Here is a 24,666-nt window from a genome sequence, read left to right on the forward strand (position 1 = left end):
AGATCCATGAACCACTCAAACGCTGGCAGGAACTTCACCACGACGACGACGGCGGCGACGACGCCCGTCGCCCGGGACACTTTACAGGCGGCCATCGTCAAGAATGTGATCACCGTGGTTCTCTGCATCTCCATCAACTATGTCAACAGCAGCCTGGTGCACACGTTCACCAAACACCAGGTCTGAATCCAATCATTTTCAACATCATCGCAACGGTTCTCATCCGATCACTTGTCCTGTATGAGTTAGGGTTAGGGTTAGGGTTAGGGTTAGGGTTGACCCTGACCCTAACCCTAACCCTAACCCTAACCCACCTCATGTCTTTTTCACTTCTAATCTGAGGCTGGAACTCTCTCAGGGTTCCCGCAGAGTCTTTTTACCGCTTTAACCTCCACATGAAGGTCTCAGGGCAAGCTGGCATCAATCTCAGCTGACAGAGGGTGGAAGTTGGTTGCCAGTCCATCACAGGGACACATATTCAGACAAACAACCAATTAAAAATCTCCAATTGACCCTAATCCTCATATTGCATTTTAGTTTTTGGCTTCAAAAACTATAAAACACATATTAAAAGTCTTCACGCGGAGTTTAAGAGGTGTTTCCAGGGTTCATTAAAGGGCCCATCCATCCATCCATCATCTACCACTTTATCCTCCACCAGAGGGTCGCGGGGGCTGCTGTGCCTATCTCAGCTGACAATGGGCGATAGGCGAGGTACACCCTGGACAGTTCGCCAGTCCATCACAGGGCCACATATAGAGACAAACAACCATTCACTCACACCTACGGTCAATTTAGAGTGACCAATTCACCTGATCCCCATATCGCATGTTTTTGGACTGTGGGAGGAAGCCGGAGAACCCGGAGAAAACCCACGCACACACGGGGAGAACATGCAAACTCCTTGCAGAAAGGCCCTTGTTCCGAAGTTGTTCCAAACCCAGGAACCCGGGTCTTCTTGCTGCAAAGGCAAGAGTGCTAACCACTACACCAACCGTGGGCCCTCATTAAAGGGCGACTTTAGTAATGTGCAAATGTATCCATATGCAAACGTAATACACATACGGAAGGTATCTCATATACAGTATGTTTCAAACCTATATTGGAATATAATTACTGTATATATACATTTCTATTTGGGTAAATCTAAAGAGTCCAAAGGAACTTATTTCTAGAATCCAGAATCAATCATTGGGTGGTTTTTTAAATGCTATAATTGTCTGTACAATTTTGTCTTTCGATGACAGGTTTTCAACACGAACTCTCGCTACATCCTCTACATCCATCTGGTGATCAACGACATCCTCCTCCTGACCATGTTCACCCTCCTCCAAGTCCTCAGTTACATCGTGTTCACGCTCAACGTCTCCTTCTGCATGTTCATCCTGATCGTCGCCGTTTACGCGAGCATCAACAACCCGCTGACGCTCGCCGTCATGGCCGCGGAGTGCTACGTGGCCGTGTGCTTCCCGCTGCGACACGCGCAGATCTGCACGGTGAAGAAAACGTACGCGGCGATCGGCGCGATATGGACGCTGAGTTCCTTTTACGTCCTGCCGGATTTGTTCATCGCCATGGCCACAGAGTCGGCGGAGTTCTTCCATTCCAGACTTTTCTGCCTCACAGACAACATTTTCAAACATCCCGGTCGCAAAGAGAGGAGGCAGATATTCAACCTCGTGTTGATGGTCGGCGTTTGGCTCACTCTGATCTACACGTACTTCAGGATCCTCGCCGCGGCGCAAGCGGCCGCCACGGACGCCAAGAAGGCGAGGAACACCGTCCTCCTGCACGGCTTCCAGCTGCTGCTGTGCATGCTCACCTACGTTCATTATTCCATCATTGAAGGCCTGTTATTCTTGTTCCCAAAGGGGATTCTGGCCATTCGCTTCACCGTCTCCATATTTATCCACGTTCTGCCTCGACTCGTCAGTCCGGTGGTTTACGGGCTGCGAGACAAGACTTTCAGGAAGTACCTGAAAAACTATCTGTTCTGTACAACGACCTCCGACACTCGTCCACAAAAGAAATCTTGAGAGGTATTTTATCACGTCCTGTTATGTCTTCATTTCCAAACAGAAATAAAATAAATACATGAACTCTGAGTGGTGTTTTTATATGTAGTATAACTTGTTTTTGGTCTTTGATGAAACAAGGAAGGAATTCATTTTGGTCATTATTAGTGCTCAAGCCACAAATGGCATGAATTTGTGATATGCGTGATATTGGCATAGTTCCCGGACCCGTGCATTGCTCAAGGGCTTTATAGAGCCCCTAAGGTGAAAACAGAGGCAACATTTTGTTCCACTAAATTCCTATTTTGAAACATATCTGGGTCAAGTTTAGGCTTAAACCCACATTAACCTGTGCCTAATGTGACATTTCTGCTAATATATGCCCATAAATGTTTTAAGATACCACATTTGTCACATTAAACCTCTTAAGGAATAATTTTTATGAATTTTTGAAATTGAGGAAATGATCCATTTGCTCTGATGCACTTTGACAGTGAGGTGACTTTATTCAAAAACCCAGAAATGTTCTTGAAATTACTTGAAATGTTCTATAATAATAGTCATCATCACCCTGAACAATGACCAATTGAAAATATTTGCAAACCTACTAAGGAATAATTTTTATGAATTTTTGAAATTGAGGTAATCAGCCATTTGCCCTGATGCACTTTGACAGTGGGCTGACTCCATTAAAAAATGTATATATATATATCTTGAAATTACTTGAAATGTTCTATAATAACAGTCAGCATCACCCTGAACAAGGATCAATTGAAAATATTTGTAAACATCTTAAGGAACAATTTTTATGAATTTTAGAAATTGAGGAAAAGAGCCATTTGCAATGATGCACTTTGTAGTGGGCTGACTTTATAGAAAAAAAAATTACAAATCTTGAAATTACTTGAAATGTGCTATAATAATAGTCAGCATCACCCTGAACAATGATCCATTGAAAATAATGTTACCACCTCAGGGTAACATGTAGATTAACCAGTTATATTAATGTTATTGCGAAAAATTATTGCACATTATGCACTGGTTTATGTGGACGTTACCCTTTAAACATCCTCCATGTAATGCAACAAATGTGTCGTGGGTATCTTGAAACATATGTGGGCCAACCAAGTTTAGGGTTAAATCCACATTAACCTGTACTAAAAGCTCCATAGTGTTGCACCCAGATATGTTTATTGGCCCATACCTGATGCAGTTACCAGATATAGGCCACAAATATTTTGTTGTGTGGATTAAACGCGCAAATTATTAATATTGCTGTTATGATAAATGAAAGGTCCACTGTTTATCAGTGAGGATGGATTATAGCTGACATTTACTATACTTATTAATGTCTCTATTAATAGATTCACTGTCCACACACACACACATACGTATACAACTAGCATATATATATGTAGCATCAACATACAGATCACACTCAGTGTTTGTATGAACATCAACCAGGTAAGAACCAGTTCTTTGTGTTTTTCTCTAAACTATAGGAGAACAAACTGGATCTTGAGTCTAATTATTATTACTTTACTTTAAAAAAACAACAACTGTGTGAGTAAAGAAATGATGAATCACTGAGGAAAAACTTGTGTTTATTATTCAAATTACAGAGGTTTATTTTGTGTTCTTGATCCAAGTCATTTTTTACCTGTAAATAGACTTCTTTAGGATATTAATTATGTATTTATTTTATTTAATTGGTGTAAAAGGAAAATGGTTCATTCTGATGGCAGTGATGAACACAATTGACCGTTTGATGTTGGTTTTTTATTATTATTACTCAAATTATACGTGTATATTTTGAAATCTTATAAATTTAATTTATCGTTGCATGTCAACACTTTAATAATCTGACCTGTTGATGGGATTACGTGACATCAGCCACCAGAGCTTTTCTCTATTGTGCGCTTCGGCCGATAACTGATATATATATATTTCGATATATATGCATTATTGAATTTTGTTTGTTTATTTAAGTCAAACCACTTTTTAAAATGTATTTATTTCCTCTGTGAACACACACATCTCACAACATTCTAACATAAATCTAAACTGATAAGCCTGGTTACCCTCTCTTAATGAGGTTGTTCATGATTATACAGTTATATCAGTTGAATTGTTTATCGTTTAATGTTTCTAATCTATACACCGTCGATATTGACACCATTGATATTATTGTCCTAGAAGACGTACACATCAATACGTCATCATTCTATGTCCTTTTTGAAAAGATATTTACTTTATTGCCTTAAGAAGAACTCCTGTCTGAAAGTGACTTATACTGTAATTACATTTTAACATTATTTGCATTATTTTGTCGTGAAGACCAACTCATCAAATTATAACATGTTCATTATTGTTATTATTATAATAGAGAAATTCTCATGCTCTCATACGTCTTAATGAATTTTTGAATTTGAGCAAATTATCAATTTGCCCTGATGCACTTTGACAGTCAGATGACTTTCTTCAACAACAACAAAAAAAAAAAGTATCTTGAAATTAATTTAAATGTTCTATAATAACAGTCCGCATCACCCTGAACAAAGATCCACTGAAAATATTTGCAAACCTCTTAAGGAATAATTTGAATGAATTATTGAAATTGAGGAAATTATCAATTTGCCCTGATGCACTTTGACAGTGAGGTGACTTTATTCGAAAAAACAAAAAGTATCTTGAAATGACTTGACATTTTCTCTAATAATAGCCAGCATCCCTCTTATTATAATTATAATAACAATATTTATTGTTATAATAGAGAAATTCTCATGCTTTTCTTCATCTTTAATGTAACCATTAGGGGTCGCTGGTGTGACGTTGTGAAGAAGCCTCTCAACAGACTCATGAACTTTTCAGATGCGGACAGAAATGCAACGACGCTCGTCGTCCGGGACACTTTACAGACGGCCATCGTCAAGAACGTGATCACGGTGGTTCTCTGCATCTCCATCAACTACGTCAACAGCACTCTGGTGCACACGTTCACCAAACACCAGGTCTGAGTCTCGTCTTTGTGTCCACGTCCACGTCAAGGCAGTGCAACAACAAATTCATTTTGTAGCATGTAGTGGTTTAAGTGCATTTTGAATGTGTGTGGGTTTTCTCCAGGTTCTCCGGTTTCCTCCCACAGTCCAAAAGCATTCAGGTTTGGGGTTTAGGCAAATTGGACATGGTCGACTTGTCCAGGTTTTACCCCGTTTTTAGCCCTACGTCAGCTGGGGTTGGCACCAGTATTCCCCACAACCATCATGTGGAGGATAACGTGGTAGAATATTGATGGATATTGGTATAATGCATGTTTTTGGACTGTGGAAGGAAGCCGGAGAACCTGGTGAAAACCCATGCAAACACAGGGAGAACATGCAAACTTCATGCAGAAACGCCCTTGTTCCAACTGGGGCTCAAACCCGGGTCGTCTTGTTGCAAAGGCAAGAGTGCAAACCACTACACCACCATATGGCCCAATTCAAAATATTCATCCAATATCACCCTTCGAAGGTAGTGTGAGCACAGCCTGACCACTTGTGTCCTTCATTACAGGTTTTCAACATGAACCCTCGCTACATCCTGTACATCCATCTGGTGATCAACGACATCATCCTCCTGACCGTATTCACCCTTCTTCATGTCCTGAGTTACATCGTGTACACTCTCAACGTCTCCTTCTGCATAGTTCTGCTGCTTGTGGCGATGTGTTCGAGCATCAACAATCCGCTAACGCTCGCCGTCATGGCCGTAGAGTGTTACGTCGCCATATGCTTCCCGCTCCGACACAACCAGATCTGCACGGTCAAGAAAACGTACGCCGCGATCGGAGCGATATGGACGCTGACTTCGCTCGTATTCGTCCCAGACTTATTCGTCTCCTTGGCCACGGAACCCACGGAATTCTTCCATTCCAGACGTTTCTGCTTTCTAACAAATATTTTCAGATATCCTTATTTCATCGAGAAGAGAGACATCGTCGACCAAGTATTTCTGGTCGTCGTTTGGATCGTTCTGTTCTACACGTACTTCAGGATCCTCACCACTGCAAAAGCAGCCGCTACAGACGCCAAGAAGGCGAGGAACACTGTCCTCCTGCACGGCTTCCAGCTGCTGCTGTGTATGCTCACCTACGTTCATTATATCGCCATTGAAGGCCTGATATCCTTGTTCCCAAAAGCTCAACCGACCGTTCACTTTTGCATCTCGATATTTATTCACGTTCTTCCGCGAATCATCAGTCCAGCGGTTTACGGGCTGCGAGACAAGACTTTCAGAAAGTACCTGAAGAATTATCTGCTCTGTTCATCATGTGCTGACACTGAAAAACACAAAAGACAGAAAATACATCCTGAAAGGCCTTTGTGAAGGCGGAGATGGAGTTGCGCAGTGGAAAAGTGCCATATATTGAGTTTCATCTGTTTTATAAATGTTAAATAAATATTTAAAGTCCCTCTTTTGGTCATTGTGATGAAATTTTTTCGTGATGACGCCAAGAAGGCGAGGAACACCGTCCTCCTCCACGGCTTCCAGCTGCTGCTGCAACTACTGCATTTCATAACAGAGAAATAAAATAAATACATGGACTCTGAGTGCTGTTTTTTTTGTGTACTTTACAAGTTTAACTTGTTTTTGGTCTTTGATGAAACAAGGAAATCATTCATTTTGGTCATTATTAGGGCCCAAGCCACGAATGGCCCGAATTTGTTCGAGGAACCTATCGTTAATCCTTCAGATTATTATTCTATCCATGGCTTTGTGGTCATTTTTGTTGGGGTTCCATTGAAAATATTTGCAAACATCTTAATGAATAACTTTAATGAATTTTTGAAATTGAGGAAAATATCAATTTGCCCTGATGCACTTTGACAGTGAGCTGACTTTGTTCAAAAAGTAACTTGAAATTACTTGAAATGTTCTATAATAATTGTCATCATCACCCTGTACAAGGATCCAATGAGAATATTTGCAAACCTCTTAATAAACTACAATTATACTAATTAATGTCTCCATTAATAGATTCACTGTCCACACACACACACGAATACAACAACTAGTATATATATGTAGTATCAACATACACATCTCACTCAGTGTTTGTATGAACATCAACAAGGTAAGAACCAGTTCTTTGTGTTTTTCTCTAAACTATAGGAGAACAAACTGGATCTTGAGTCTAATTATTATTACTTTACTTAAAAAAAAAAAACAACTGTGTGAGTAAAGAAATGATGAATCACTGAATTTATTATTCAAATTACAGAGGTTTATTTTGTGTTCTTGGTCCAAGTCATTTTTTACCTGTAAATAGTTTTCTTTAGGATATTATGTGTTTATTTAATTGAATTGGTGTAAAAGGAAAAATTTGAGCCTCAAATGGTTCATTCTGATGGCAGTGATGAACATGTTTGTTGTTGTTGTTTTTATTATTCAAATGACACATGTATATTTTGATGTCATTTTGACCCATACATCAATCATCTTTGTCATTTTGTTTATTATATTCATCCCATGGCTTCTGTTTTTTCCTCTCAGTGTAAAGAAACACGTACATCTTTAATCTAGATTGCGCTGCTACAGTTGTTATTATTTCACCATATACATGTTTACATTTAGCCTTTAATTTAAACTGTGCTGTTATTCATTCAGAAGATTTTGAGCCTATTGTTGAACACTTGTACGTTTGGCTCTTTTGTGTTTTATATTTAATCAAAATTGACTTAAATTTCACTGTTCTGCTTGTAGAGTAAAAGTGAAACATACATTTGATTGTTTTATCTGTTGTTTCGTTGCTGACGAGTCCTTTTTTGACGACTGAGCTTATGACGGATGACGCGTTTTGTTTTGTTTACGATCATAAAAGTTGAAATCTTAAAAAGTTTAATTTATCGTTGCATGTAAATAGTCTGACCTGTTGATGGGTTTACGTGACGTCAGCCTCCGGAGCTTTTCTCTATCGTCATCTACTGTAATGAGAGACACAATATTGGACTTTTTGCCGATATATCGGGAGTGCTTGGGCCGATTACTGATACTGATACCGATAAATACGTTTTTGCCTGTGCACTACGGCAGAGGTTAAGTCTTTTCTGTAGCAAAATGAACATAAAATGTTACATATATGTCACAGCAGATGTAGATATACATTTCCTTCATGAAGCAAAGGAAATAAACGTACACAAACAACAGTTGTGGAGGAGCAGGAAACTATTCAGCCTAATGTTGTAGTCATCTTGCATCCCTAACCTTCAGTGGTCTCTGGTCTCACACAGGCGTCAACAGAAGCTCGACTCAAGACCTCATGAACCTTTCAAACGTTGGCAGAAACTTCACGACGACGACCGTCATCCGCGACGCTTTGGAACCGGCCATCATCAAGAATGTGATCACTGTGGTTCTCTGCATATCCATCAGCTACATCAACAGCACCCTGGTGCACACCTTCAAGAAACACCAGGTCTGCCGTTTCAACGTTCTCTGATTACGTTTATCCTTGTTAGTGGTGAGCGATGTCAATGTGTCCGTATCGCTTCAGAATACTTATATGTTCAGAAATCCTAAATGGTCTAGGACTAAAAAACTAACTGTGTTCAACACAGTGCTTCCCAAAAACCTGATTCAAACACATGGGTCATGACCAGGCTTTTGCAGAGCTCGTTGATGAGCTGACTCTTTAAATTAGGTGTGCTGGAGCAGGAGAAACATCTAAAAACATCTCAAATATGTCATGGAAGTCGAGGAAAACGCCCTCGGACGTCTTGTTGAGACAAACGGCCACAAAACGGGCAAGAAAAACTCCATCGGTGTCTGTTGTGGTACATTCTATGCCGTGGCACCAGTGCGACGTCACACTAAGCGGCCTTCGCGTAAAAGCCCAGAACCTGCCTACCAAGTAATGGTACAGTCGAAAAATCACACCTGAATCATTCCAAACAAACCGTACCATGATGAAAACACAGCATAAGTAACTTCTGGTTTTGGTTTCAAGCTACAAAAACTGCTACAACATTGTACTTCACGGCATAGGTTTTTCATACTTTTACGACAGTTATAACAAACAATACTGTTTACCAACTGTTGCACCTTTACCCTTACCCATCTTTACCCTTTATCGAGCAGTCTTTGAAATACTTGGAAATTAAACATTTCAACCCTACAGGATTAGGGTTAGGGTTCTCTAATCGTTGGACCGATCAGCAGCAGGTTAGGGTTCTCTAACCTTAACCGATGCTGGTCGGTCCGACGGCATGACGTAACGATCTGTGACATAGCCTAACCTTCACTGATCAACTGAGAGATGTCATGTGTGTATAGCGATGCCATTTTGGATTCTGCAGAAGTTACCAATCATAGTCACTTGCCTGATAAAAGGGTTTAAAGTCATCCAGATGTTCCTTCATATTTGTCCTACGTCACACACTACATTCCATTTATTATGGTTTTCTGTCCATTTGTGTCCTCTTTCACGACAGGTTCTCAACACGAACCCTCGCTACATCCTGTACATCCATCTGGTGATCAACGAAATCATCCTGGTGATCATGTTCACGCTCTTTCAACTCCTGAGTTACATCGTGTTCACCATCAACGTCTCCTTCTGCATCCTCATGATGCTCATCGTCGTTTCTACGGCCTTCAGTAACCCGCTGACGCTCGCCTTCATGGCCGTAGAGTGCTACGTCGCCATATGCTTCCCGCTGCGACACACCCAGATCTGCACGGTGAAGAAAACGTACGCCGTGATCGGAGTGATATGGATGCTGAGTTCACTCTCCGTGCTCCCAGATATATTCGTCACCCTGGCCACAGAGTCCATGGAATTCTTTCACTCCAGAGTTTTCTGCCTTCAAGTGAACATTTTCAGACAACCTTATCTCAAAGAGATGAGAGACATAGTCTACCAGGTCTATATGGTCATTGTTTGGCTCACTCTGATCTACACGTACTTCAGGATCCTCGTCGCCGCAAAAGCAGCCGCTACAGACGCCAAGAAGGCGAGGAACACCGTCCTCCTGCACGGCTTCCAGCTGCTGCTGTATATGCTCACCTACGTTTACAATATAATCCAAGACGGTCTGACGTCCTTGTTCCCAAGTGCATTTCTGGCGATTCGCTTTGCCGTCTCCGTGTTTGTCCACGTTCTGCCGCGACTCGTCAGTCCGGCGGTTTACGGGCTGCGAGACAAGACTTTCAGAAAGTACCTGAATAACTATCTGTTCTGTAAAAGGAGTTCTGAAACTCAGCCGCGAAATAAAAGTTAGAGAGTTATGAAGACGTGTTTTAGTTGCTCCTGCTAGCTGCATTTTTAAAAGTAGAAGAAAATCTAAAATAATAAAAAACATGTGGAGACATTAGCGACTGTAAAGCTTTTGTCTGTATCACTGCTTGTTGGTGTAACACCGTTTTTTTTGCTCTCTGAACAAATAAAAATGAAGGAATTCATTTTGTCTACAGTTATTATTGCAATTATTTCCATCATGAGCACAGGGTTGCAAAATTCTGGGAATATTCAAAAGTGGAAATTTTGCATGGGAAATGGTGAGAATTAATGGACATGTGGATGTGAGCTTAAAAATGGCCCACATATAACACAACAAATGTGGCCTGGCTATAGTCAAAAATGTCTTGGTCAAGTTTAGAAACCCACATTAACCTGTGCTAAAGGCACCATAGTTTTGCACCCAGATATGTTTAAATGTTGGGCCATAGGCCACATTAGTTGAATTATACTTGGGCCGAATGTGGCTCACATCCACGTTAACCAGTGTTTAATGTGTCATATCTTTGCCAAAATAGGCCCAGAAATGTTTTTAGGATACCTAGACCATATTTGTGATATCAAATGTTGGTCAATGTGTCCTTATCGCTTCAGATCAGAGGTCGCAGGGTTTCTGCAGGATCTTCAGAAATCCAAAATATAATAATCTGGATTTTAGATGTGGTCATGAGGGTTAGGGTTAGGGTTCTCTAACCCTATAACCTTAACTCGCTGCTGATCGGTCCAATGGCGTGAAATCACGACCTGTGACATTATAGCTGACATTTACTATACTAATTAATGTCTCCATTATTAGATTCACTGTCCACACACACACACATATGTGTACAACAATTAGCATATATATGTAGTATCAACATACACATCACACTCAGTGTTTGTATGAACATCAACAAGGTAAGAACCAGTTCTTTGTGTTTTTCTCTAAACTACAGGAGAACAAACTGGATCTTGAGTCTAATTATTATTACTTTACTTAAAAAAACAACTATGTGAGTAAAGAAATGATGAATCACTGAGGAAAAACTTTTGTGTTCTTGGTCCATACAATCATTTTTGACCTGTAAATAGATTTCTTTGAGATTTTAATTATTATTATTTAATTTCAGCCTTAAATGGTTCATTCTGATGGCAGTGCTGAACAGGTTTAACCATTTGTTGTTGTTTTTATTATTCAAATGACACATGTATATTTTGATGTCATTTTGACCCATACATCAATCATCTTTGTCATTTTGTTTATTATATTCATCCCACGGCTTCTGTTTTTTCCTCTCAGTGTAAATAAACACGTACATCTTTAACCTAGATTGCGCTGCTACAGTTGTTTTTATTTCACCATATACATGTTTACATTTAGCCTTTAATGTAAACTGTGCTGTTATTCATTCAGAAGATTTTGAGTCTATTGTTGAACACTTGTACGTTTGGCTCTTTTGTGTTTTATATTTAATCAAAATTGACTTCAATCCACTGTTCTGCTTGTAGAGTAAAAGTGAAACATATATTTGATTGTTTTATCTGTTGCTTTGTTGCTGACTGAGCTTATGACCGATGACACGTTTTGTTTTGTTTATGATCATAAAACTGTAAATCTTATAAATTGAATTTATCATTGCATGTCAACACTTTAATAATCTTATGATGGGATTATGTGACGTCAGCCAACAGAGCTTTTCTCTATCGTCTTCTACTGTAATGAGACAGAATATTGGACTTTTTTTTCACCTGGGCCGATAACTGATACCCAGATATATATGTGGAGCTGAAACGATTAATCGATGAATCGATTATTAATCTATTACTAAATGAATCGCCAACTATTTTGATAATCGATAATCGGCTTGAAGCTTTTTTCATGATTAAAACAAGAGTTCTGATTGTTTTAGTTTCTTAAACGTGAATATTTTCTTGGTTTCTTTGCTCCACATAAACAAAGAAATCATTAAAACTGTATCATATCGGCTTGTGGACAAAAACAAGACATTCGAAAACATCATCATTTCCAGCTTTGACAAACACTGATCAACGTTTTTTAACATTTTCTGACATTTTATGGACCAAATGATTCATCGAGAAAATAATGGACAGATGAATCGATTATGAAAATAATCGTTAGATGCAGCTCTATATATATATATATATATATATATGTTTTGTCTGTGCACACCTCCAAAGGTTATTAAATTTTTTCTTTAGCAAAATGAACATAACATTTTATATATTCATGTCACAGCAAGATGTTGATATACATTTCCTTCCTGAAGCTAAATAAATAAACGTACACAAACAATAGTTGAGGAGGATCCGCAAACTATTCAGCCTCATGTTGTCGTCATTAGTTATCGGCCGCTCCTGGTGTGTGTGTGTTTGCCGATGTCTGAGAACACGTTTTAAAGCCGATAACACGGTGAATGCCTAACCTTCTGTGGTCTCTGGTCACACAGGCGTCAACGGAAGCTCGACTCAAAACTCATGAACCTTTCAAACGTTGGCAGAAACTTCACGACGACGACGACCGTCATCCGCGACTCTTTGGAACCGGCCATCATCAAGAATGTGATCACTGTGGTTCTCTGCATATCCATCAGCTACATCAACAGCACCCTGGTGCACACCTTCAAGAAACACCAGGTCTGCCGTTTCAACGTTCTCTTATTACGTTTATCCTTGTTAGTGGTGAGCGATGTCAATGTGTCAGTATCGCAGGGTTTCTGCAGGATCTTCAGAAATCCTAGATATAATGATCTGGATTTTAGGGTTAGGGTTCTCCAACAGGGTTAGAGAAGGGTTAGGGTTAGGGTTGTTTACCAACTGTGGGGGGAACCCAAGAGCACCTTTACCTTTACCCTTTATCGAGCAGTCATTGAAATCCTTGGAAATTAAACATTTCAACCCGACAGGATTAGGGTTAAGGGATTAGGGTTAGGGTTACAGGGTTCTCTAACAGAGTTAGAGTAGGGTTAGGGTTGTTTACCAATTGCGGGGGGAACCCAAGAGCACCTTTACCTTTACCCTTTATCGAGCAGTCATTGAAATCCTTGGAAATTAAACATTTCAACCCAACAGGATTAGGGTTAGGGTTAGGGTTCTCTAACCCTGTAACCTTAATCCGCTGCTGATCGGTCCAATGGCGTGAAGTCACGATCTGTGACATAGCCTAACCTTCACTGATCAACTGAGAGAAGTCCAAGCTCACTGGGCCGTTATAGCGATGCCATTTTGGATGTCTGCAGAAGTTACCAATTAACGTCACTTGCGGGTTTAAAGTCATCCAGATGTTCCTTCATATTTGTCCTACGTCACACACTACATTCCATTTCTTATGGTTTTCTGTCCATTTGTGTCCTCTTTCACGACAGGTTCTCAACACGAACCCTCGCTACATCCTGTACATCCATCTGGTGATCAACGAAATCATCCTGGTGATCATGTTCACGCTCATTCAGCTCCTGAGTTACATCGTGTTCACCATCAACGTCTCCTTCTGCATCGTCCTGATGCTTATTACTGCTTCTACGGCCTTCACTAACCCGCTGACGCTCGCCTTCATGGCCGTAGAGTGCTACATCGCCATTTGCTTCCCGCTGCGACACACCCAGATCTGCACGGTGAAGAAAGCGTACGCCGTGATCGGAGTGATATGGATGCTGAGTTCAATCTCTGTGCTCCCAGATTTATTCGTCACCCTGGCCACAGAGTCCATGGAATTCTTTCACTCCAGAGTTTTCTGCCTTAAAGGGAACATTTACAGACAACCGTATCTCAAAGAAATGAGAGACATAGTCTACCAGGTATATTTGGTCATTGTTTGGATTGTCCTGTTCTACACGTACTTCAGGATCCTCGTCACAGCAAAAGCAGCCGCTACAGACGCCAAGAAGGCGAGGAACACCGTCCTCCTGCACGGCTTCCAGCTGCTGCTGTATACGCTCACCTATGTTTACGGTGTAATCCAACAAGGTCTGACGTCCTTGTTTCCAAGGGCATTTCTGGCGATTCGCTTTGCCGTCTCCGTGTTTGTCCACGTTCTGCCGCGCCTCGTCAGTCCGGCGGTTTACGGGCTGCGAGACAAGACTTTCAGAAAGTACCTGAATAACTATCTGTTCTGTAAAAGGAGTTCTGAAACTCAGCCGCGAAATAAAAGTTAGAGAGTCCCGTGTTAGCTGCTCCTGCTAGCTGCGTTTTTAAAAGTAAAGGACAATCCAATGTCATAAAAACATGTTGAGACATTAGGGCAGCGACAGTAAAGCTTTTGTCTGCTTTTTTGGTGTAAACCTGTTCTCTGAACAAATAAAAATAAAGGATTCATTTTGTCTACAATATTGTTATTCTTGCAACTTTTCCTGTCATGAGAATAGGGTTGCAAAATTCCGGGACTATTCAAAAGTAGACATTTTCCATGGGAAATGATGAGAATTAATGGGAATGTGGATGTCAGCTTAAAAAATGGCCCTAATATAACACAACAAATGCGGCCTGGCTATAGTCAAATATGTCTGGGTCAAATTTAGGGTTAAACCCACATTAACCTGTGCTAAAGGCAGCGTAGTTTTGCACCCAGATATATTTAAAGGTCCCCTATTGTGCAAAATCAACTTTTTAATCATTTTAGTACTGATATTTGGGACTCAGGGGGCCATACCAGTCCCCAAAATGTGAAAAAGCAAGACTCAGTCATGTTTTAGTGGTTCCACTTAGGGTAAGTATAGGCGATAAAACACGCAATGTTTAAACCTCCCGCAGAATTACGACATATCGAGCATTTCACCGTGAATGTTGGCACCACGCCATGCAGAGTACTTCACAGAGTACTTCACAGCTCCACCGTAGCTCCCTCTTGTCCCTGTGAAATACGAGAGTGCAGGCGAGGGAGGGAGAGTGGCTGCACAGCGTTTTACACAAACTTCAAGCCTCAGAGGATTTGTGTGTCCAGTGGAGCACGCGTTTGAAAGCACTGCAGAAAGATGTAGATGTTGTCCTACATTTCTTCTCAACCAAAGGCTGCCTTTCTGTCGTGTTTCCACGTTCTCTCCTCGTGTTGTTGATCCACACGCGTCACTTGCAGCTGCAGTAACCCTGGTGCATTCAAGGTGTTTTTCTAGCATAGGAATTTACATACACGCCGCGCGGCGCATTATTCGTTTTTCTTCGATTCTAATGTTTTTATGATCGCGAGAAGCCAAAATCGTGGTCACTCTATGCATTACGGTGAAACGCAGTAACGACGGGTAAACGGACATTACTATGGGGTATATGGAGCGGGGGTTGTGACGACGGTGCATGACAATAGGTGATATACACATCCCATATGTGTGTGTATATATATGTGTATATATATGTGCATATATATGTGTGTATATGCATATATTATATGCACATATATATATATATATACATATATATGCACATATATATATATATATATACATATATATGCACATATATACACACACACACATATATATATATACACACACACACCTATACATATATATCCACACATATATACACACGTATATACACACATATATATACATATACACACACACACACACACATATATATATATATATATATATATACATACACACATACACACATTCACACATATATATACACACACATATATATACACACATATATATATATATGTATATATATATATATGTGTGTGTGTGTGTAAGTCACTTTGAATAAGAAATATCTGTTCAAACTTGGGTTGGAAGTACTCCTAAAACCTAAAAAGTTAAAAAATATACAGCCTTGAGGCTCCTCAGACCTTCTGAAGTAATTACTGAGTGGGTCAGCAGAGGGCGCAGTGAGGATGTGCGAAGATTGCGATTGTAAATCATAATATTGATCGAAACAACGTCAACCTTTGAAAGCAAAGAGATTTGTGAGATTTGTCAACAACGATAAAGAAAACGGCCATCATCTCAGATGAAAGTGTCAGATATGGCCCTTAATATGCTCCCGTGTGGGCGATACAAGCAAATTCTGACATTTAAAAATAAATCTTCCATCGTCACGAAACAAATATGTTGATGTCGATTAAAAGTCAATTTTGTCACAACGACGAGAGTTTGCGGCTTAGATTTGATTTACTACACATACGTACAGTAGGTTTGTATGTTGAGTAAAGTTACGTTCACATAACGACCGTTGTCGTCTGTGAACAGATTCACTACACAAACACAAACACACAAGTACACACACACACACACACACACACACAGGACTATATATATGGCGTCAACACCATCATCAGACTCAGCGTTTGTTTGACACGACAACAACGAGGTAAGTTAGCAGCTCTTTGTTATTCTGTCAGAGAGAAAATATCCTGATGGTTATTTTCTGATCCGAGGGTTTTTTTAATTTAAACAAAGATGTTTTCATAATTGTACATTTATATGTTTTTAAATATATGTAATTCTGCTCAAAGTGTCCAGTGTTTTTCCACTGAAACTTGCTGCAGAAGAACTTTTAATAATAATCTCACTGAATGTCTTTATTTGAAATCCACAGATAATTTATCTTCTTCTTTTTGTGGTGTTGTATTTGTCCAGGTCTCCTTTATACAAAAAAAACATTCCTAATCCCAGTGGCAACAAATGTTAACGTTAAACGTAAATAACTTTCTTCCTTAATTTGACTTGATGCCTGCGTTTGTTCACTTCTAAACGTAGAAAATGTGTTTTTTTTCTGCTTTAAAGCAGATGAAAAGCTAATAAAATGAGTAAAAATCCCAGTTAATAACGATACAACGCGTCATTAATAGTTTATTCCAAGTATAGTATGTGAAAAATTAAGCTCTAACAAGGTAGGGTATATAAAAATTCAAACTGCATTGCTATATTTTGTGATTCTTTCTTTTGAAACGTACAGTTACAATATGATTTGTTCAATTCACGTCTTATTAATGCACTCGTTTACCGATTGTCATTTATTGAAACTGCAAAAGTTAATGTATCGTCTTCTATCATCTCATTTTTTAAAGTTTCTAAAGTGTGTAAAGAGACGTTTGGAACCTTGAAACGCAGCATGTAAACATCCAAAGGTCTCAGTAAACGCTGATGCAGCAAAATGAATTTTACTCTTAGTGAATAAGAACATTTTGATTGTACTGGTGAACAGTTTCAGGTTTTTCAAAATCTGATGTTCTGCTTATAGAAACTGCTAAAACATAATTTGATATGCTTTTATCCACCACTAGATTCATTTAAAAAATGCATATATTATGTTTTCTGTAATGTTACATATATAACATGTTTAAATTAAAGTCACTTCGGCCACTGTTACCTTTGTTGTTGGCCTTGTTGATGCAAACTTATCATTTCATTTCTTATATTTATTATAATCCCATAAAAGCTGTTTTTTTCCCTGTGAAAACCTACTAGATTTTAAGAGTTCACACATATTTCCTGGTTCCAATCTAGTAATAATGAGATTTAATGATATGTGGTCGTCCAATTATTGCCCAAACAACAACTTTTAAACAGTTTATATGTTGGTAAGTATATATATATATATATATATTAACATGTGAAGAGCGCACAGTGTTGCATGATGGGACATCAGCAGGGGTGGAAATACATTTACTCAAGTTACTGTATCGAATACTTTTTTTGTGTATTTTGTATTTTTTTAAGTACAATTTAAAATCAGGATTTTGTATTTTACTTGAGTACGTATTGACTCGAGTATTATATACTTAGTTACTTTATAAATCCTATCCTTTACTGAGTAAAAATACAAATTCAGCACAATGAAAACCTACAGGGGGAAAATATACAGCAGAACCAGATCAATGATGACGTGGCCATAAGGGGGCGTGGCCTAAAGTGACATCATATCCTGTCTCGCGCCGGGCGTGAGCTCCAAAATAGTTTTGGATTTCTGACCCTCATATTTCTACTACCCTCACACCCCACGCAAAGTAACTAAGTAACTTTTACTTAAAGTACATTTCAAATGGACTACTTTTTACTTCTACTTGAGTAATATTTCATTAAATATTGGTACTTTTACTTGAGTAAAATATTTCCACCTCAGTTACCACTGCTCCGCCGTGTTGCGCTTCCAGGTCAAACGGGCGTGAAAAGAGCAGCTCGACTCCAGACTCATGAACCTGTCAAACGTGGGCAGAAACGTCACGACGCCCGTCGTCAGGGAGACTTTGGAAGGAGTCGTCGTCAAGAATGTGATCACCGTGGTTCTCTGCATCTCCATCAACTATGTCAACAGCACGCTGGTGCACACCTTCACCAAACACCAGGTATCTGCTCGCCGCGTTTCCCCCGTCACTTTTGATCTATCGCAGGAGTTTCTGCAGGATCTTCATTAAACCCTACAATGTGATAATCTGTAATAATAATAATTACTAATAACTATGACCACATAGTACTGTGCAAAAGCCTGACGCCAGTCACGCCACTAGGGCTGTAATTAAACAACACTGATTATTTAAAAAAAAAAAGGGGGGGTTTTATTCTGAAAATAACTATTTTAATGTAATAATGTCCGACTTCCTTTTCCATTTTATTTATATATTTGTTTTTCTAATTTAATTTCACTACATTTTTAGGGGGGTTGTTTACATGTTTACAAGAGACTGGAAGTGTGATGATTATTAGGGCCACATATTACTCACAAATATTATATATATTATATATAAATATTATCATCATTTATATTATTATATTATCCAAATATTATTTTAAAAAAATTAAAAAATAAAATGGCCGGAATTCTCAGAAAAAAAAAAAAATTCGGACTGTTATCTCAGCAAGTCAGATTTTTGACTGTGATCTCAAAAAGTCAATTTTGACTTTGATCTCGAAAAAAAAATCCCACTTATGCCTTTGATCTCAGAAAAAGTCTTGAATTTTGGCTTAATCTTAAAATTTTAATAAAAAAAAAAAAAAAAATCAGAATCCCGAGAGAATTATCTATCATGGCTATGATAAAGATCAAAAGGTACAAAGGTCAACAGTCGCCTTTGAAGATAACATCAAAGGTCATCAAAGGTCCATGATAACACACTCCTTTACTTCCAAACTTCAACTATTTTTGTTTGTTTATCAATTTTGCACAATGAAGAAAACTTACTTACATCCACATCTGCTGCGACATAAGTATGAAAAGCTAACAATTGTACCTATTATAGCTATGATAAACATCAAAGGGTACAAAGATCAAGAGTGCCCTCTAAAGATAACATCAAAGAAGATCAAAGGACTGTTTATCATGAGCCGTTCGGAGGATCTGGGCCAATATGTCAATACTTCTATGGTGTCGATAATAAAGTGATAATATTGTTTATTCCAACTCCCAAAATGAGATGACACACGTGAAGGCGTTGATCCTGTTTTGGTCTTCGATGACAGGTTTTCAACACGAACTCTCGCTACATCCTCTACATCCACCTGGTGATCAACGACATCATCCTCCTGACGCTGTTCACCCTCATCCAGCTGGTGGGCTACCTCGTGTGGACGCTCAACGTCTCCCTGTGCATGGCCCTGGTGCTCGCCGCCGTCTTTGTGACCATCAACAACCCGCTGACGCTCGCCGTCATGGCCGTGGAGTGCTACGTGGCCGTGTGCTTCCCGCTGCGACACGCGCAGATCTGCACGGTGAAGAAAACGTACGCGGCGATCGGAGCGATATGGACGCTGAGCTCCTTTTACGTCCTGCCCGATTTGTTCATCGCGTTGGCCACAGAGTCGGTGGAATTCTTCCATTCCAGACTCGTTTGCCGCACGGATTACGTTTTCAGACATCCCGGTCGCAAAGAGAGGAGAAATATCTTCAACATAGTGTTTTTGGTCGGCGTTTGGCTCACTCTGTTCTACACGTACTTCAGGATCCTCGTCACGGCACAGGCGGCCGCCACGGACGCCAAGAAGGCGAGGAACACCATCCTCCTGCACGGCTTCCAGCTGCTGCTGTGCATGCTCACCTACGTTTACTACTTGATGATTGAAGGCCTGTTGTTCTTGTTCCCAAATGGGATTATGGTCATTCGCTTCGCCGTCTCCATATTTATCCACGTTCTGCCGCGACTCGTCAGTCCGGTGGTTTACGGGCTGCGAGACAAGACTTTCAGAAAGTACCTGAAGAATTATCTGCTCTGTACAACGAGCTCTGAAACTCACCCGCAAAAGAACTCTTAAGCGGCCTTTTCTTCTGAGCCTCGTGGTACGTTTCAGTTTGGTACAGTTTGGTACTTATTTTTGGGGGGGTTTCCATTAGAAATAGTACCAAAACAATACCAATACCATCTTTTGCACCCTTCCTTTGGGATACCAGGGTAAGATGGTACGGTCAGAGTAGCGGTAAACCAGCTCCACAAACGTCACAGACAAGTAGCCACAAACCGAGCAATAAAAAAGAGCTGCTGGACGTCCTCCTTTGTTGTCTTTTGCCCCCGTCTACCAACTATAGGTACTGTTCTCACTATAAACACAAGCCTTTGCCATTCCAAACCGTACCAAACCGAACTGTACCATGATGGAAACACAACATATGAAGTTCTGTTTTAGTTCATCCTGCTGAACCCAAGTAAATCTCGTTGTACAACTTGTATAATGACAATAAAGGCATTCTATTCTATTCTATTCTGTGCTAGACTAAAGTATGACAGGATCTTTGCTGTGATACCTGTTTTTGGGGGAGTTTGGACAAATAAAAAGGGAGGAAATCATTTTGGTTTGTTATTGTTCTTGCAAATTGTTTCCACACCTTGGTTTGTCTTAAAATTCAAGACCAATTTCCTCAAATTCGAGGACTGAATGTGCCGACGCAGCATACGATGGGAGGACAACTTTGTAAGAGCTTTGTCCAAGTTTGTCTTTTGTCTTTGGTGAGATGGAGATCTTGGAATTTTAATTTCCCAGACATCACGGTGTTTTCTCTTTAGTCTTAACTTTAAGTCCGATTTATACTCCTGCGTAAAGTGCTCTACGTAGGTTACGCAGAGCATCGGAGAGCCTCCGCTTCGTCTCCGGCTGCACGAAATATTTTTGAAGTGTCCGTCACTCCGTCAAGGGACAACGGACACGGCGAGAGCTGCGATTGGTCCTCAGGACAGGCTGAGATAACGCTGCTCTGTGCTGGCTCACTGTGCGCACCGAGCGTCCACAGAGGCGGAGCTGATCACCGCCAACAACGTCGCTGCCAAACTATTAATATGTCATATCTTAATCCACAAACCACATGTTTAGACTCTAAATGGCTAATTCCAATTCCTATCTTAACCCTGAAGCTCAACCATTAATCTTAACTGGCCTCAAAACCAAGTGCCGGGGGTTATTTTGTCACTTAGAAATGGGACACCCCTTAAATACAGATACGTCTTCAGACTGCAGGGGGCAGAATAACGCCAAAGCTGCGTCCAGTCTGTCAACTCCAAAAAAGAAAAAGGACACATTTACGCCAGGATTATTTATCACGATCCGTTTGTCAGTCAAGTTATTAGGTTGTCAGTTAGTTATAAGATGATACTCATACAAATATTCAGCTGACAGTTACCACACACCACGACTTATTGAAAAGTAAACCGCACCGGCCGACTATTGACAAAAGATCGTAAAATAAAAAAATAAATGTTACGCAACAATGACGTCAGTAATCCATAATATGGGCCTAAACTAAGATAATACAATGGTTTTCATCATTTTTATATCTCTATTAACAAAGAAAATACTTCATTTGTATCGTACTCGTTTCACTGCTTTCGATGCCATCTTTGTTATGTCAAAACACGCACTGCATTCTGGGTAGCCCTTGCTCCCAAGGGTGGTCTGGGAAAATCTCAATATTGAGGGCGATACAGCCCTTAAACTTGGCCTCAACTTAATTTTTCTGAGAATCGGGAACACATTTTTGAGATTGAGGGTTACCCATAATCTTTGCTATTCTCATAAAGCTCCACGTTAAAGGTTCAGTGTGTGAGTAAAATCCCAAAATATGACATCAATACTGACCAAACGCCTCAGCATAAGATTACCAGCTAAACTTGATTAATCCCTACCTGTGGATGACGACATCTTCCCTTGAAGGCCACCGTAGTTCCCCGACGACAACTTCCTCCTCCGTTTGTTTGTTGCAATCTGCAGTCTCACCACTAGATGTCACTCAGTCTTACACACTGGACCTTTAAAAGTAAAGAAGAAAAATGCATGTTACATTTTAACAGTTTTATTTCACTTTAAACAGGCCGGTTTCCATAGAAGAGGAAATTTGACTGACATTCAACGAAAGATTAAAAACATACGCCACAGGTTAACGATGTGGTTTCTCTGCAAATTTAGCAGATTTTCTTATAACCTTAAAGCGGACCTAGACCGGAAGTTCCAATAAACGCTGTTTTTTAGTGTGTTTCGGTTGCCATGGAAACGCGTCATGCGCTAACGTTAACGCCGTATAGTGTCCTAAAGCACACCCACCCCCAATCCCAGATATGTCCACAGAATCAGCTGAACACAGTGCTTGTTGTCTACCATTTCACCACTAGATGTCACTGAAGTGAACCTTTGAATGAACGAACCCATGTTCAACACAATCGGCAAAGTGGTTCAATACCGCGTCATTGCGTAATTTGAGCGTCACTAGCCGTAGCTCACCAAACGTCGGCAGCGATAACGTCTTCTACGCCGCATTTAACAAACCCGAACTAGCGCACGCTAACATCGGAAACAGCTCGAGGGAAAACAGTCCAACTTACCCTCCAAACAAATCATCAGCGGTCGATCGTTCTATGAAAAGAAAAATCAACTTTTCACTCTTTTAAAGACACAATCCCGTCTTCCACGGACAAAACACAACTCCAGGACTAAGACCTCGGTTCGGCGCCCGGAGCAGAACATGTGCTGTGATCACGGACTCTTCTGCTACGGTTTCACAAAACACAACCACAGAAAAGTTTAGACATGGTTTCATCCAGGTCGAGCTCACAGAGACACGTTCTTTTGATTCAGACTTTACAGGAGCTGGAATTCACACGTTTGCCACAAGGAAACAAACAAAAAGCTTGCACAGAATCTGAGCTAATCAAGGCTAAGCTCCGCCCACAGGAGGGAGGGTGAGAACACCAGAGGTGAACAGGTGGACACGGCCATCTTCTGCAATATATATACATATACTGTCCTTTGACAAAAGTGCAATATAAACATATATTATTTTATGCTCAAAATTGTCTATTATGTACACTGCACATTCTATTCTATTTAACTTTTTTATATAGTCGTGATAGTGATAATATCTTTTATATTATACTTTTGTCAATGCATGGTTATCAGGGCCGGCCCAAGCCTCCATGTGGCCCTAAGCAAAATGTGATTCTGGGGCCCTCTGTTACTGCCAATAATAATGATTATTGATCATTCACACACATGCTATACTAAATCTATTCTACTTATTCTATCTACTCATGAATACGCTCGTAAAACTGAATGTGAGAAGTTTTTGTTTGACACCAGATTTGCAAACTTACGGATAAATCTTTCAATTCATAGTTGGCAAACTCAGCAACTCCCCCTACTGGCGGCACAGAGAATCAATACATAAAACCAAACGGTTTATAAATAAAATATTAAGATATTAAGGTCAGAAATGTACGAGTGTAAACGTTGTTGAAACGTTTACGCACGTATTCGTACGCGGAGTAGATTAGACGAATCCTCCACTGACACCTAGTGGTTGCTCCCGGTATGAACAGTTTGGTTCTTGTTAAGTGTCTGCCTTACTATGCAGATAAAAATGTGCCCGATATAAAGACGTAGGAGGAGAAGCTAAATGTAAATGTTGTCGCTTGGCGGACGTTGTTGTTTTTTGGAGGTTTTGGGGGGAAAAAACATGGCCCCCGTTTTCAACGGTTTCTGACACTTTAAGGCTCAAAGGAAGTCAGATTAATCAGGAGTGCAGCGCTGAGGAAGTGTAAACACAAACAGGCGTCGTCGTCGTCATCATCATCATCATCATCATCATCATCATCATCACAACAACAACAACAACCGTCTTCTGTCGCCGAGGAAGACGATTGGAAGGAAATGACTTTGGTCGACACGCGTAGGGTTTATAAAGCGTCCTGCGTGACTTTGTCTGTCTTCAGTGTCACACCTGGACTCAGGTAAGTGCAGGAGGACACACACACACACACACACACACACACACTTCATCAACACAAGTTTTACGCCGGCTTTATCCTCAGCCCAAATATATATAAAAACAATATTGTTTTTTGTGTTTTACCAGCAAAAATCTGTGAAATATTGTGTTGAAATATTTCTTTGTCTATACATGTAAATATACATGTTACATGTAATTACATGCAATGTATTTTAAGGTTATTTAAAGTGTTAAAAA

At 40.0% G+C, this 24,666-nt stretch overlaps 4 protein-coding genes across 4 annotated transcripts; all 4 read left to right on the forward strand.

Annotated features, from left to right (window-relative positions):
• Nucleotides 1–6: 6 nt before the first annotated feature.
• LOC310942675 (odorant receptor 131-2-like) lies at nucleotides 7–2,036 on the forward strand (the record flags this gene model as incomplete). The annotated part of the gene is made up of 2 exons (XM_083908091.1): nucleotides 7–180; nucleotides 1,248–2,036. The coding sequence occupies 2 exons, from the start codon at nucleotides 7–9 to the stop codon at nucleotides 2,034–2,036; spliced, it is 963 nt and encodes a 320-aa protein (XP_083764217.1).
• A 2,762-nt stretch (nucleotides 2,037–4,798) lies between these two features.
• LOC310942676 (uncharacterized protein) lies at nucleotides 4,799–20,474 on the forward strand (the record flags this gene model as incomplete). Its single annotated transcript, XM_083908092.1, has 4 exons — nucleotides 4,799–5,026; nucleotides 13,656–14,398; nucleotides 18,445–18,574; nucleotides 19,686–20,474. 4 exons carry the CDS (start codon nucleotides 4,799–4,801, stop codon nucleotides 20,472–20,474), a joined length of 1,890 nt encoding a protein of 629 aa, XP_083764218.1.
• LOC310942382 (odorant receptor 131-2-like) lies at nucleotides 5,580–6,383 on the forward strand (the record flags this gene model as incomplete). The annotated part of the gene is made up of 1 exon (XM_083907762.1): nucleotides 5,580–6,383. The coding sequence occupies one exon, from the start codon at nucleotides 5,580–5,582 to the stop codon at nucleotides 6,381–6,383; it is 804 nt and encodes a 267-aa protein (XP_083763888.1).
• On the forward strand, nucleotides 8,317–12,976 carry LOC310942383 (odorant receptor 131-2-like; the record flags this gene model as incomplete). The annotated part of the gene is made up of 4 exons (XM_083907763.1): nucleotides 8,317–8,472; nucleotides 9,488–10,230; nucleotides 12,741–12,927; nucleotides 12,971–12,976. The coding sequence occupies 4 exons, from the start codon at nucleotides 8,317–8,319 to the stop codon at nucleotides 12,974–12,976; spliced, it is 1,092 nt and encodes a 363-aa protein (XP_083763889.1).
• Nucleotides 20,475–24,666: the final 4,192 nt, after the last annotated feature.

Source organism: Microchirus variegatus, assembly GCF_963457635.1.
Source record: "Microchirus variegatus genome assembly, chromosome: 21".
Lineage (NCBI taxonomy): Eukaryota > Metazoa > Chordata > Actinopteri > Pleuronectiformes > Soleidae > Microchirus > Microchirus variegatus.